This window comes from Podarcis filfolensis (genome assembly GCF_964270895.1).
Source record: "Podarcis filfolensis genome assembly, chromosome: 9".
Lineage (NCBI taxonomy): Eukaryota > Metazoa > Chordata > Lepidosauria > Squamata > Lacertidae > Podarcis > Podarcis filfolensis.
Window position 1 is genome coordinate 21,048,880 of NC_139610.1, and position 16,434 is coordinate 21,065,313.

Here is a 16,434-nt window from a genome sequence, read left to right on the forward strand (position 1 = left end):
ATCAGTACGGACTGGGTGCATGAACCTAATAATAATAATAATAATAATAATAATAATAATAATAATAATAATAAATGTATTATTTATACCCCGCCCATCTGGCTGGGTTTCCCCATATATGACATGTGAGGATCTAGCATGCCATATAAGTGCAGAGGATCCCTCAATCAGGCATACACTGAGGAACCGATCCTGAGTTAACGGGACAGAGCAGGCGGGAAATCCAGGCAACTCTTCCTAACAATAAGATATATTTATTTACAGCAGAACCTTGGTTTTCGAACGAAATCCGTTCCAAGGGATTTCAGTGCAACTTCAGTGGGGAAAAGTGGAAAAACATCACAGGAAGCCGTTCGACTTCCAAGGCGCATTTGAAAACGGAAACAATTACTTCCGGGTTTTCGGTGTCTCCCCACCCGCCAGCCAATAATCTTCTCTTCACCCCAGCTTCCCATTGCCACTCCAATGCATTGAGCCGTTCTCTTAATAGGCCTCCAGACAGTAGTACGAGGTTGTATTCAAGTAAGTCCTAGGCAGGGTTAACCCACTGAAATTAATGAACCTAAGTTAGTTACGTCTAATAATCTCAATGGGTTTAATCCAAAGAGAACTAGCACTGAATACCACCCATGGGATAACAGATGCTGAGAAGTTTGACGGGAAATGGGGGGAAAGATTGCTCATGCATGCACACACCTGTCGCAAAAACAGAACTAGTTAGTTGTTAGAAGCTAACAAATTGCCCATCAAATTCCTCTTGTGCCTGGCTGTTAAACAGCAGGCATTATCTCAACGGGAGATTCTTGCAGAGGTAGGGGCAGTTGTACATATGGAACTTCTGGGTTCGTGCTTACATACATGAGTGCTCTCTCTCTAAATCCTATCCTAGCTAGGGCTGGGCGATAGATCGATATATCATCCCAAACCGGTTTGAAGTCTATATCATGATACCAGTTTCATAGTTTTTGACCTCGCAATCTATTTTGAATCATGATATGTGTGTGTGCACGCAATGCAAAAATCACGATGCAGGGGAAAACCATGAAGCCAGCCAGTGGCTCTACATAAAGGTAAAGGTCCAGTCGTGGCCGACTCTGGGGTTGCGGCGCTCATCTCGCTTTATTGGCCGAGGGAGCCGGCGTACAGCTTCCAGGTCATGTGGCCAGCATGACTAAGCCGCTTCTGGCAAACCAGAGCAGTGCATGGAAACGCCGTTTACCTTCCCGCCGGAGCGGTACCTATTTATCTACTTGCACTTTGACCTGCTTTCGAACTGCTAGGTTGGCAGGAGCAGGGACCAAGCAATGGGAGCTCACCCTGTCGCGCGGATTCGAACTGCCGACCTTCTGATCAGCAAGTCCTAGGCTCTGTGGTTTAACCCACAGCGCCACCCGCGTCCCTACACCCGTGGCTCTACATAGCTCCCTCCTTATTTCAGATATCGTGATATATTGGCATATTGCAATGTTTAGCTGTTGATGTAGCGTGATGTTGCAAACCAGGTTTCGCCCAGCCCCAATCCTAGCCATTGTGCCTTTCACGGAGATACAAACTAAATACCTGGGATTAGCATGCGGCCTGTGGACATCATCAGGATGACCAAGAGAGTTGGCATGGCTCACAGAGAGCAAGGATGAGGTTTCAGCTGTGGTCCCAAGAGCCCCAGCTCTTTCCCTATTGGCTGCCTCTTCCATGTCATCTTTAGGCGCAGCCCTAGCAATTGAAAGCTTCTCCCAAGCATGAAGGTCAATTTCTGTCACTGGCCCAAAGTGCACAAACCTCTGCTTGGGGCCGCTGGCTTTCTCGGACATTCTCACTTTGCGGCTTGCAAAACGGTTTCGACCGGCAGCTTCCACTGCCGTTTCAGAGGTCAGAAATGAACCTGGGGTGTTCGTGAGCTCCTCGTCGCTAACGACAAAGATGTAAGCAAAAAATAAAATAAAAAGGCATATAAAAAGGCAGCTACAAGACTGAGGGAAAACCAAGAAACCAAACTTTTAATGAGGAGGAGGAGGAGGAAAATCACACAATGCAAGAAATTGGGGTGTTGTGAGAAGAGACTCTGGCACCCCCCTTTTTATCAAACCAAGGAACATGGAGAAAAATGATTCTGACCAAGAGTGAAAACAACATTTAAAAGTGTAAACAGCACAACAGGACCAAAGCCAAACTGTATCCAGAAAATTATATGAACTTATCAAAGGACAAAAGTGGCTTGGTTCCAAGTGATGGCATAATGTCTCTTGGAAATCTGAGCAGTACATTTGCAAATAGCTATGATGGCAGTTTTTTCTTGCATTGTAAACTTTTTGCTAGATTGTGCCCACAGCCCTTCCACTAAACCAGATAGAGAGCTATCGTCTAGCCGTGATTGATTCAGATATATTCCCATGTAACCCCGAGCAGAGCTAGCAAGGCCTGTTGCCACAGCTGCTTCCTGCATGGGAGTGCCAAGAAAAGAGGGGAGCCCTGCGAGTGGAAACTTGACAAACACTAAGGGAAAGAAGAGTGTTTCATTTCAAGCTCTTAAAGATTATGATAAGGGTTATTCCTGGTTCCTGCACAGATGTGCAGGAGACTTGTGCACGGAGCCCCTAAGATGGCCCATGATGCTATTCTTAGCTATGTTGTGGATGGACAGACAACACTCCCCTTTGTGGCTTGGGAAGGTTCAGCACCCCACTAACCCCAAGGAAATACCAAAGACAACACACAGAGATAAGGGGTGGGTGGAATCTCTCAATTTTTTGGTTTCTCTCACTTTCTCATTTTTCCGGTCTTATGTTCAGTTCTCCAGATTTGTCTGCAATTCCTTTTAAGCGCTCATGAAAATTCATCAGCATTCAACGCAACTTTCTGTTAATATACGCGTTCTTGTAAAGCAATTTCCCCTAATCGAATGCATTTTTTACGTTATTATCACCAGTATATGCATTTTTTAAATGCACATTTTACCCTAGCATATGCATTTTTGTACACATTACTTGGGTGGAGAACTAACTGCACGGCAAAATTAGGAGAAGTGTGAATTTTGAAGGAAGGATGTGCTTCGGTTCACATGCTGTTTCATGAAGTGTGAATTAGGCAGATTCTTCCCATTCCTACACAAAGATGACTGGCAGAAAGACATTAGTTATTATTGACCCAACCTTACTGTGTACCCTGGTAATTTGCTGCATGCAGATATTATGCATATGTCTTAATTGCTGGCCTTTGGTATTCCTGAGTGCCATGATTTGACTTAAAAATATTTTAGGAGCAATATGAATCTTTATTCTCTCTCTCCTTCTCTCTCTTTCTATGGAAACATACCTGGAATTCCCTGAAACTTTCAGTCGGTCCCAGGTGTCTTGATCTGCTTGTGTTATAGTAGCTCTCACAAAATATGGCAAATCTAGTTGGGAGGGGCTTGCCTGAGTTTTTCGCTTAGCCAGGTCATCTCTTTGAACATCTCGAAATTTAGATTGGTCTTTCTCCTTAGAGTCATCCTTCTGTGACTGCGGGAATGGTTTGTCTTCGCATATCACCATCGGCCTCGCTGAAGTCACACCCATCTTCTGTCCACTAATTTAATGCACATTCCAGAATCAGCAGGACAAAGAATACTTTTGAAGGACCAGACGGTGACAAATGGCAAGCTCAGTAGCAGGAACGGCCCAAGCTAGTTTGCTGCCTGAGGCAAAGGATGAGATGGTACATTCCCCATTCTGTGCACAAAATCTGACTAGATTGGTAGATGTATCTTACTTCAGCACTGGTGATGGGACAGAGTCCTCCACCTCACCCTTAGGGCAGCAAGGAAGCTGCACAGCAGACCCTTTTCTAGTCACTTTCCGCCCTTCAGAATTTGCTGCCTGAGGCAGCTGCCTCACTCTGCCTCATGCAAGGGCTGGCCCTGCCAAATCAAAATATTGAGTAGAAGTGGGCAACGGAGGAGAGAACGATGTTGGAGGAAGCAATCATCTATTGCTGCAATTTCAACTAGTGGCTGGTATGCCCCATTGAGAGACAATACCCCCGTTTTTACATAGTTATTGCCTACCAGTGCTAGCAGCAAGATTTTGGAAGCTCTTTGGCATGGCGCCTTCAGTGGGCCTCCTTAACCTGAAAGAGGCAGGTGTGCAAAAGGAGAATGCTCAAGCAATGCAGGAATGGTGGCAACATTGGGACAGAAAGCTCAGGTCTTGCCAAATGCCTCTTCTTTGGCCAGGCCTGCTCTCTACAGACAAACAACAGATTATGGGCAGAGACAAGCAACCCCATTGATGCATTTTTGAAACAATATTTAATTTATTAACAATCTCTCATTTTGACAGTTACGATGACGTCTACTTCCTATGCCGCAATGAATTCAAGTTTTGTCTCCCAATATAGCAAATCTTGGGGATTTTCTTTTACTGCTAAACATTCCCAAGCTCAGCATCCAAGGATTTGGACACGTTCTTCAGATGCCATTCCAAGACATTAGTCACCAGTTAGACGCTGGGACTGTAAATGTTGGCATTTATATTGTCGCCACAAAGGCAACACTTTTTATATGGCTAAAAGCAGCAGGAGCTCACAGTTCTTACAAAAGACTTTCTGCACTCTCCAAGAAAGCTATACCCAGGTAAAAATATTGTATGCAGATATTTCTCAAAGCATAAAGAGTAAATCACTTATGCTCTCTAAAATTGTCAGTGCTCATGCCTTTTACTATAATGCATATTATTACCTACACCAGCAATGAGCAAAATGGACACCAGCCTGGCTATGCAGTAAAAACATTTTGCTCAACATCCACTTGTATGTTGCATCACGCACACCCAGCCCACAATTATGCCTGGAGCTCAATATAGCTATTGTAAAAAGAGAGAGAGAGCGAGAGAAAGGGCTTTGCAGGAATTCCCCATAAGGGGTTGACCAAACTGAACCAGACCTGTTTTTGCAGCTTCTTCATTAGCAGAAATAAATGTGTCCAAAGCCATTATGCAGAAAAGAAACTGACAACTTGGTGTAACACAACATGGAGAGACAAACAACCCTTAGAGCCAAGCTAGATAATGTGTCAAGAGTCATGAATTTTGTCTTCCAAGATCCCTGCAACTGCCACTTTAACAGAACTGCAACTGGAATTCATCTGTTTTCACCATATATATATATATATATATATATATATATATATATATATATATGCTGCAAGCAAGCAAGCAAGCAAGCAAACAAACAAACGGTTCCTTTCCCACCTGGGTGGGAGGAATTGCGGGGTCAAGCAGGAGGAAAGTGATGTTGAATGAAAAAAACAGCAGGAAGTAAGAGCGTTGAACAGCCATTCTCCCACCCATTTCTGATTTCAGTTTCTGATGCTACTTTTTAGATTAAAAAAACAGTAGAATGTTGGGAGGGAATCCCAGAGTCTCCTGCGTATTATATCCTTTTCTTAAGTCTTGTGGAAGACTCTACCCTTAACTAGGAGACTAGGAGAACAGTGGCTGTCAAACCAACCAACTTATATTCTATACTTTCTGTTCCCAGTCCAAATTTAACTGACCCAGACACTCCTCCCCTTTCCTACAACTTTTAAGAGAGCAGCCAGAGAAACTTTGAAGAGCTTTGAATTCCCCCACCTCCCCTGTGAACCCACTGGAAACTGGGAAGCTTACACTGAAGTGCCAACACCATTGCCTGGTAAAAAAATAAATCCCAAATTAAATAATACAGAAACAAGTAGAATAGCACACCTTGAACATTCCTGCTTTTTCTTTTGTTTCTTCCCTTCTTCCACTTTACCTCGATCTTTGTTTGCATAAGATCCAAGTAGATACTGGTTAAATGGCAACGTAAGTTTGGGCTGATTTAGTCTTGCTCTGCGTATAGCAAAATCATCCTTCTCTAGGTCAGGAATCCTGTCATCTCGTTCGTCTTCGGACCCAGAATCTTTTCGCTGATAGCTCAGCATAAAGGGGTTCTCTTTGCGAAGGATGATTTCTGGAGTAAGCTCATCCATTTCGCACATGTGCAATTGACTGATCCATAGCAAAGTTAAATGGGAAATCCAGATGTGAAATGAAAAAAGACAACACGACTCTCCATATTTCTTTAAAAAAGGCAAACAAAATATGCTGGACGTGCCGTTAGTTCAGAGGAAGCGTTCATAATTTAAGACTCCATGCTGCAAATACCAGAATTCCATTCATGCACAGTTAGTGACAATGGATCTTTATTTCCTGCTTTAATTATTTGTGGAATGAACATGAACAGAACAAGAATTGCTCATTTCACCATTTAAAAGAGGTACTGTTATTCTCAAAAACACTTCAAACACTTCTTTTTTCCTCTAATCAAAAACTAATAGTACAGCTTCTGGCCATGTACTTAACAGAAAGACACTCTCTAGATTCTTACTTTTTCTTCTAGCACTTATAATTTCTTTAAATGAATTTATTTTACTTTACAATAATAGCAGAAGTCCCCACCCGCCCTCTCTGTTGAAGGTTTTGGGTTATGGTCCCATTGACGAACATCAGAGAACAGGACTGTAGTCACTGATATTCATCTATTAACCTTGAGGTGGGAAAATAAAAAAGTTCATTAAAGAAAAGATGCGGAATATAACTGGTGCCCTTTCTTCCCACCCCTGAAACACCCTGAAACTATGGAACTTCTCTTATAAAAATGATTTAAAAAATGCCTCTTTTATAATATGGCTATCCCAGCTCCTGAAGAACCGTGAACAGTATCATCAGCCAAGACTAATGCTGTCTACCAGAGGCCCCAAGAGGCAATATTGTCCCAATCTAAGTAAAACGCAAAAGAAAATGAAGTTATTTGCATTACAATAATTTATAGCACAAAGCCACTTCCGCCTTCAGGAGTTGCAGGCTTCACAGCCCCTCCATGCGTGCTGTGGGTAGAGGCCAGCCCTGCGCGATTGGGGGGGATTTCCGGCCAATTGGCTGGCTTGGGGGGCATGGCCTGCCCTATATAGGCCAGGGATCTCCGTCTTTGCCACCTGCCAGCTGTTCCTGTTTTCCCACCCTCCCACCCTATAAGCTTTCGTTCTTTGACTTTGCTATGGACCTTGGTTGGTCGCCGTTGAGGGGCCTGCTAGGAATTTTTCCACTTGGCAAATTGGCACCAGCCACTTGGTTTTCGCCTACCTCGTAGCAAATCGTCACATGAAGGGTCAAGAAATCTGATTTTATGCTAACAAGTAAGAAGCTTATAAAGCAGTTATAAACTAGTTTAAAGTATTATGGCTTCCCCAAGGGACTTCCCAGGCTGGCTTTGCATGTTCCTATAATCTGGTTTGCATGGCATGCTTAACCAAACTATGGCTTAGCAACATCATGTACATGTGCGGGCTCCCAGAGAGTTGCTGACAGCTATCTTATTCCTCCCTAGTCCCTTTTACTGCCACTACAACTCATGGTTAGCGAGGCGAGAGCTTAACTGTATGTCCTGATTCAGAAGACACAGAGAAGTTTCTCCCCAGGAATATGCATGCCTGTAGGGTCTCACTATGGAATAGTTTGGCTTACTGTATCAGACAAATCAGTGGAAAACACCAACAGGAAAGAAAAAGGAGATTTCTAAATGCTCTTAACATTATTATTTTTTTAAGTTTCCTTCCTCCTCTCTGCAACCACGTGTATTTAAAAAAGAAGAAAACTAATTAAGTTCATCTTGGGTCTTTCACAACCAGATGGGGCTCAGAAAGGTAGGGCAAAGGACACACAACAGCGCAGGTGTTTAGCCTGCCGCTAAAGCACAGCTTTCCTCTTTGGCAGGCATTCCCTGCCTTCTAGCACCACCACTTTCAAATTCTGCACCTGGCACCTAAGAAAATACAGTATTTCAGGATGACAATGGGGGAGGAAACAATCACTTACTGCTGCAGACCCTGAACATCTTGCTCTACCTAAGACAGCACAAGAGGTCCTTGAGAGGAGAGCATGAGGAGTCCTGCGGGTAAGATGACGCCAGAGCGCTTCCCCCAACCTTTGTTGCCCTTGGCTAAAGGACTGAGTTGTCCACCTGTCATAGCTGTCAACTTACAGATTTGAAAATAAGGGACCAGCAGCCTCAAAAATAAGGGATTTTCCGAACACAGGTATGTTCAACTTTTGAGCCCCTCCGAGCCAAAGGCAGAAAACCCAGCCAGCAGCCAAACGAAGCCTCAAGCGGTGGTTCCCACAGCACAGCAACCCGGCAAAGGGGATGCAGCAAGGAAAACCACCGTCACCTCTCCGCTGGGAAGCGCTGAGCAAAGGCGAGTCCCCAGGCAACACGGCCGATTCGATCAGCAAAAGGCATGCAAGCTCCACCCCCCCAGTCATTTTTAGACTCCTTATTGGGTGAGCAACGCAGCCAAGCAACACAGTTGGAGCCTCTCTCCTCCCTGGCCGGAAGGGAGGGAGGGAGAGGAGCTGCTTCCTTTGAAACCCGGGAAATTTAAGGGACATCATCAATAAGGGACAGCAGCGGGACACAGCGCTGGGATAAGGGACTTTTCCACCAAATAAGGAACAGTTGACAGCTATGCCACCTGTATCTGCAGCTTTGAAGGGGGAACTGGAAGTTGCAAGGCTGGAGCTGTGCATAATGACCAAAAAGCTGTTAACCTCCTCCAAGCACACGTGCTAAACCTATTAAACCCAGTGTAAGCCTGCAAACTCTCCAGAAAGGGAGAGACGGACAGCATTGTGTTTCATTGCTATTTTGAGTCATGTCCAAGGTTCTCATTTAAGCCTCACAGATGCTGTTGTTCAAACACCGTTGTCTTGGTTATTGCACACGTTAGTCCCAGTGTGGGACTAACAGGGGTTCTGTTATTGCCTGTCATACAACCGAATACATGAGATATCATTGGAAAAGCACCAGGAAAGTGGCTTCAGGCATTCCCTTGCAAAATGGGGCCTTGCACATCTTCCCCACGGTGACTTCCAGGTGTGCCTGAAGCTCCCACGAATCTCCGCACACTTTCGGCAAATGGAACTTGAACTTTGGTTTTTACAGTTTCGGATACTGGTAGAGATGCAATGGCAGCTCTCGAAACCAGCCTGCAAAACCAGGCACAGTTGTGGAGGGGGGAACTGCCCCACTGCCAGTCCGGTCAGTTCCTGTACTTGGAATGCAAGGGCACTGTTATGTACTGAGTTGAATAGGATCCAGAATGCAGCAGTCTGATTGGTCCTAGTACAATACGATTCAGAATGCCGCAGTCTGATTGGTCCTAGAACAATGCAGCAGTATGACTGGTCCTCAGGAGCCACCCAATCCAGCTCCAGTTGGAAGTGAATCCGCAACCTGATTGGCCTACAGAAGAATCCTGGAATTAGCCAATCACATGCAGCCCATTGTGTAAATAATGTATATAAAGCAGATATTTGGGGGGAACTTTCATTCCTCCTCACCACTATGAGCTGAATAAAGAACATGAAATCCACTCTCGACTCCGAGTATATTTCAGGCACCATCTTGCCCTCTGCTTCAGGCGGCAAAATGCCTTGGCTGCTTCCAACGACGTGCCGGCATCTGACTTGAGCAATTGAATGCAATCAAGCTTGCTCATGAAAACATGTTTTTGTGCATGAGCAGCATGATTTGGAAGTGGCTGTCTCCATTTTCCACAAAAAAATAAAAGCTTCAGGCTGTATGCAGTTTTATGCATAACCCTTGGACCTGCAATTCATCACAATATTAATACTGCCCCTTTGAGAGAACTGGTAACAGATTGGCTAGAATATCATCAATTCAATGATTTTTTTAAAAAAAATGGATAAAAAGAAAGTTTTAGTTACAAGTTATCAAGATTTCAAAGAGAGATCTTAGAAGATAATTTTAAATTGTTGTAAAAAATATATATATAATTTGCTCCTGGGATGGGATACAAAAGATGAACAGGTCAAATCTGTGATGATACAACGGGCAAAAGATGTGGGACATAAGATACAAATGACAGATTGGGAGAGGCTATGGAAAATAGATGTGAAATTTACGGCATGTACTTACTTTATTGAAAGAAAACTATATGTGCCGGTGGTATTTAACCCCGGTAAAATTATAAAAAATGTGTAGAACAAGTACCAATATATGGTGGAAATGTAAAGAACAAGAAGGTACCTTTTATCATATGTGGTGGAATTGCAATGAAACTAAAAAATTCTGGGAAATGTTATATAATGAAATGGGGGTGGTGGGAATGTTTAAAATAACCAGAAGCTTTTCTATTAGGAATTATAGGTACTGAGATCCCAAAAGACCAGAGGAAACTGTTTATGTATGCTACAACGGCCACTCGGATGGTACTAGCCCATGGCAGGAAGAGACAGCCCCGGCCAGAGAAGAATAGCAAGTTGATGGACTATGCCGAAATGGCAAAACTAACTGGGGAGCTCAGGAATCAAGGAGACATGAAATTTAAAAAAGGATGGGAAATGTTTATAATGTATATACAAAACCATTGTAAACAGGTCAAAACATTAGCAGGATTTTAAATACACTTGTAATGTAACAGAATGTATAGTTAACTTAGGAAGATGAAAAAATTTGAGAAGTATTGAAATGCAGTTGAAAATAGAATCAAAAGGACCCATGGAAGAGATGAGGGGAAGTCAGGAGATTCAGAGTAATCTCAATATTTGGATTTTGTACTTTTTTTTGAGGTATGTTTATTTTATTTTTCTTTCTCTACTTTTTTTCTTTGAAAATCAAATGAAAAGATTATATTAAAAAAATACTGCACCTTTTATGGGCATTCTCTCACACCCTTTTGCTGTTCTTATTCCATCAGCAAGAGTTTGAAACAGATACACAAGCCTGATTTTTTGAAATGCAAAATAAACGAACAAGCAATCAGGAACAGCAATGCCAGAAACCCCAAGCCAGACTCCTCCATGTGTCAAGCTGCACATGGATGCACAAACATGTCTGTATTCTGACAGAGTAGCCCAACTAACTGATCCACCGTGCGCAATATCCACAGGTAGAAAAGCCAAAACAAACAAGCTACCCTCATATCAGACGTGCCTGAACAACTGAAAGAGAAGGGATGGCTGCTGATGAAGGGATGGCTGCTGATGACATTATTGTCACGTGTTTGCTTACAGCAAATTGTTGAACAGTCTCCATGCTCTTCCAGAAAAATGTAACGAGCTGAATATTTTTACGATTCCTGTTTTAAATTAGACATCCTTTAATGCAACTGCTTAACCTCATTTTTGCTTTGCATTCACGAAAGCGAAGCTCAACCGCTCCAAGAAAATTGCACATTTAGAGCCTGTTAAGAGGGCACAGTAATTAGAGCACACAACTCTTTTCCAGCCAAAAATTCCTGCACCATAATCGCTCAGTTGCAATGAATGTGTTTAATAACAGATAATACTGCAGCGCGCCGGCCTGCAATTCCCAGCTATTGTTTTCTCAAATCTTGCAGTGAATTCCGGCGAGGAAGCAACAGGCGCATTTTATGAGGTTATTTTTCTCGTGACGTTGCAGCAAAACCCAGGAAAAACCACACAGCATGGCAAATACCAAATGCATGCTCACGCCAAGTCCCACAGTGCGGGAGAGCTAACCTGCTACCATAGCGTTGCACAGCCGGCATGATCTTAATACCGGCCTGCTCAATCCTTCGTAGCTTGCCTAGTTCCTTGGGATCTTTTTCGGGATTTCTGGGCCCCGCTGCTTTCTTGGCAGAATGTGTAGAAGACTGACGTAAAGGCTCTCCTTGGTTCACTTCTGTTTGAGCAGGCTTCCCAGAGGGGTTTGCAGCAGAAACGCAACAGCCCAACCACTCTTCTTCAGATTGTGCCAGTACTTCGGTTTGTTCCTCTTCTATAGTTTCAGGGTGGCTTTTGCTAACAAGTCATACAGGGCAGATTATTTCACACCACAGTCCTGGCTTATTATTACCTGTTGCTGCTTGCGACCGTGCAGATCAGGTTAAGTTAATTCCGCACTGAATTAAAAGGAGACGTGGCTTTTTAAATGTGAGCCATTACTAAAAGGGGAAAAAATTCCACCACTTTGACATGTGGATGTGAAGGCAGTACACTCATGTTTTTGCATATATGCACACATATTGGAATAATTTAATTACAACAATTTATTATTTATACCCAGCCCATCTGGCTGTGTTTCCCCCAGACACTCTGGACAGCTCCTAACTGAATATTAAATACACAATACAGCATTAAACATTAAAAACTTCCCTAAACAGGGCTGCCTTCAGATGCCTTCTAAAAGTCAGATAGTTGCTTATTTCCTTGACATCTGATGGGAGGGCGTTCCACAGGGCAGGCGCCACTACCGAGAAGGCCCTCTGCCTGCTTCCCCGTAACCTCACTTCTCGCAGTGAGGGAACCACCAGAAGGCCCTTGGAGCTGGACCTCAGTGTCCGGGCTGAACAGTGAGGGTGGAGATGCTCCTTCAGGTATACTGGGCCGAGGCCCTTTAGGGCTTTAAAGGTCAGCACCAAGACTTTGAATTGTGCTCGGAAACGTACCAGGTTGGATCTAGAATAAACTAGTTGCATTAAAGTCCCATTAAAATCAATGGAGGAAGTAAATCATGGCTTAAGTTCAATGGGAACCAAGTCCAATGAACTTAGTCTGGATCGAACCCATTATATCCATATTTAAAATAAAGGAAAACTTGAGTAAGGTGGGATATTCATTTTCAAAAAGACCACGTTTAGGTGGGGAAAACACCTTCCGTCTGCTTCAGATATTCTCAGAGCCGTAATGCACCATTGTCTCCATGGATGCAGACACATGGGGCAAATGACATCTGACCCCGGGGAACTGTTGTGGCTCATGTAAATCACTGCCAGGAGGCAGCATGTGTCTGTGTGACTGTGCCAAATCAGTCAGAACAGCTGCCTGTCAATGGTCAGAAAGAAAGACTTGTCACTGGGTGGGTGAGTTCCAGCTGCTTAGCCCTACAGCCTCGTCTCAGAGGCCTTCAGTGAGCTAGATGCTTAGTAGACAGTGCCCAATGGCAGTGGGAGAATCTCTTGTGCGTTACTTTGAGAGCCTCTCTGGGCTGTAAAGTGGGATAGTTCTATTAAAAAGTAAATAAATAACGCTACTTCCTTCACTATCCTTCAGTGCTCCATCAGTGCCCTTGGCACTTTTCAAGATAAAATAAGCACACACACAAAAAGGAAGGTTGTTGTGTCAAGGACCTTGTGATTGAGACTTAGTTGGTAGTTCAGCAAGGGAAAAGAGAGTGGCAATAAGAGCAGAATACGAGCAACTGCAGTTATACATACAGTCAAACCTCGGTTGCCGAACGTAATGCGTTCCAGAAGCCCATTCAGCTTCCGAAATATTCGACAACCGAGGTACGGCTTCCGATTGGTTGCAAGAGCTTCCAGCACTCAAGCAGAAGATGTGTCAGATGTTTGGCTTCCGAAAAACATTCGAAAACCAGAGTAGTGACTTCCGGGTTTTCGGCGTTCGGGAGTCGAGGTTTGACTGTAATGAGGCTTTTGTGTTAGTCAGGGATGAGAACTTAGGCCTTAAGCCAAGGGCTTCCTGGAAATGATGGATTTGGGAGGGAATTGAGGAAAGAGAGAGATGAGAACAAAAATGTAGCACCCGCGACGGCAATCCGTGAGAACCTTTTAGAGCATCTGAACCAAAGTTCTGGCTTCAAGTAACGTACATGGTACTAATATGAAACCCAGCATCTTGTTAAAAGCAAAGTAGGTCAAACAACCTTATGTCCACAGTAAAACTCATTAAGTAATTCTGTAGTAATGTTTCAATAAACTAAGTATAGCAGAGCTGTTTATGTGATGTTCTAAGTCAAACTGCATTCCATATGATTGCCATCTTGCAATTAATCAAGCAAGAGAGAACACGGCCAGAAACCATCTGTTGGTCACCTGTGAATGGGAGATGCACTTGTTAGGTTTAGGTGGCTCTGGCTTGGTAACCTGAGAAGTGGCCAAGTCCTTACCTGAAAGGTCTCTCTCCTCCTAGGGGAGAAGTAGCAGTACTCCAGCTCTTCCTGAACTCCTCTCGTTCGGCCTTCTTCTTCCTGAGAGGAGCCGGAATATAGGCAGTCTGGTTACTCTTATTGGGGAGGTATTGGTTAAAAGGCACAACTGATTTGGGTTCACCATAAGATGTCCGCCTTGCAGACATATCGTCTTTTTTCACATCTGGCAACTTTCGATGCGGCAAGTCAGATTCCGAATCGCTTCCTCTGCCTATGTGGAAAAGGAAGAAAGAAATTAAGAAAAAGAAAGGAGTCAAGTTTAAATGCTTAATTCAAGTGTGCCAGTAGGAGGATCACTGCAATTATATGGCGCAAAGGTGTCCATCTCCTTCCCCCACAAACGAATGTATGGTTTGCAGGGTTCAGAGTGTCAATTGCCGCAGAACATGACACATACAAAAGTGCTCCTTAAATTCAATGGGCAAATGAAGCTTAAATTCCAGTTGCTACTTAAGAGTGAGAATCAAGTTTTTAAACTGTCAGTAAAAGCTATTGTGCTTTAAGATCCATCTCAAGGTTTCACAAGGTCACACTTGCACACTGCACATGGGACTGCACAAATGAGGGCAGGCTTTTTTTAAAATGACCCACATCTCTATTGTATTAAATGTTTTAAAAAAACACAATTGAGTATAGCCCCTTGCACAGGGAAATCTTCAGTTAGCAGTGATAATTGAGAACACACGGGGACGTCCTATAATACGTTTTTCCTATTATAATCTTGAATTTGAAGGTCAGAAACACAATAACTGCTGTGTTCACACAGCTCCAAGAAAAACTCCTCTAGCTCTCTGCAGGCATAATATTTTAGCTGTCTTAAGCAGAAATATTCAACAAGCAGCTGCACTACAGATATAGCTAGATCACAACACAAGAACTGCCTTGCTGGGTTTGATCAAAGCCTGTCTCATTCAGCATTTTAAGCAGCAGTCAGCCAGATGTCTCTGGAAGGAGCAGTGGTCATCCATCGTTGCTTATCTCCAGTGTATGACACTCAGAGTAATACCATCTCTGAAGACGGAGATTCCTTGGCTAAAAGCCGTGGATACACACCCCCAACCCAAGGATTTGCTAATCCTTTTCAAAAAGCCATCAAAGCCAGTAATGAACCTACAATACTTGAACTCAGGATCGTCCCATGGATTTGGCCACAGTATGCTCAACTTCATGGGATGACTCAAAGTTCAAGTAATATGGGAGAAAGGAAACAAATTTCTGAACAACTGTACAAAATGAACTCAAGACCTTTAAACATATTTACTTTCTTTTCAAAGATGGTAGTGTTGCAAAAGGTAAAGGACCCCTAGACAGGTAAGTCCAGTCAAAGGTGACTATGGGTGCGGTGCTCATCTCACTTTTCAGGCTGAGGGAGCTGGCATTTGTCTGCAGACAGCTTTCTGGGTCATGTGGCCAGCATGACTAAACTGTTTCTGGTGCACAGGACACCATGATGGAAGCCAGAGCGCACAGAAATGCCAGTTACCTTCCCGCCACAGTGATACCTATTTATCTACTTGCACTGGTGTGCTTTCGAACTGCTAGGTTGGAAGGAGCTGGGACAGAGCAATGGGAGCTCACCCTGTTGCAGGGGTTAAAACCACCGACCTTCCGACTGGCAAGCCCAAGAGGCTCAGTGGTTTAGACCACAGCGCCACCCGCGTCCCTTGGTAGTGTTGCACAACAACATGGGCAGGGACAGAGATCCAAGTCTACTAACTGTAGCTCTCCAGATGTTGCTGAACTCCATTCGCACCAGTATCAGACAGAATGTCCAACCACAAGGGAGAAGAGGTGTAGTCCAATGGCATCTTGAAGGTCCCTGCCCTAAACAGCTCGGGACCAGGTGACGTGAAGGATCACCTTCATCCATATCAACCAGTTCACACCTTGAGCTCTGCATCCCATATCCCACTTGTATACTTCCATTTTCATACAAATTGTACAAGTTTACAACATGTGGGGCACTCTCAGTGGGGTCCCTGTGTCCATGGGACTGTTTCAACTGAAACCTTCTTGTCCCCATCATTTTAAGGTCTTTAAGCAGTCTTGAAAGACCCATTTAAAACTGCTTTCTTCTTTAAAAAAGAAAAGAAAAGAGCATGCTATTTTTTAAATTCTACTGCTCCATGATACAAAACTGCAATATTGTATTTTTTTTAATCTATTTTTTTTACACTGTGCTGCAGGTTGTTGTGATTGGTGATACTGCTAGTTTTTAGCATTTTATTGTTAATGGCATTTTAATGTCGTAGCCAACTGATCTGCATGCGTGCTGAAGGCCTCCTTAAGTGGTTTAACCCTAAAAGGCAGCCTATACATATCTAAATAAATCAACTAGCAAGCAAATGCGTGACTAGCTATATCATCTGCTAACTAAATGTTAAGGTTTTCCCCTACACCACAACGGCTATGCTCAGATTCCCTGGTTAGAGACAGCATGTTTCT

At 43.6% G+C, this 16,434-nt stretch overlaps 1 protein-coding gene across 42 annotated transcripts in view; it reads right to left on the minus strand.

The window, feature by feature from the left end:
• LIMCH1 (LIM and calponin homology domains 1) overlaps positions 1 to 16,434 on the minus strand; it is a 205,908-nt gene that overhangs the window by 50,393 nt on the left and 139,081 nt on the right. For 21 of the 42 annotated variants that reach the window (XM_083630003.1, XM_083629992.1, XM_083629990.1 and 18 more), the window contains 5 exons: positions 13,948 to 14,200; positions 11,559 to 11,840; positions 5,721 to 6,005; positions 3,313 to 3,564; positions 1,561 to 1,908 (listed from right to left, as the gene is read on the minus strand). In XM_083630003.1, coding sequence (XP_083486129.1) covers positions 1,561 to 1,908; positions 3,313 to 3,564; positions 5,721 to 6,005; positions 11,559 to 11,840; positions 13,948 to 14,200 — 1,420 coding nt within the window. The remainder of the gene's footprint in view (positions 1 to 1,560; positions 1,909 to 3,312; positions 3,565 to 5,720; positions 6,006 to 11,558; positions 11,841 to 13,947; positions 14,201 to 16,434) is intronic. The other 21 variants (XM_083630000.1, XM_083629988.1, XM_083629987.1 and 18 more) reach the window with 3 other exon arrangements.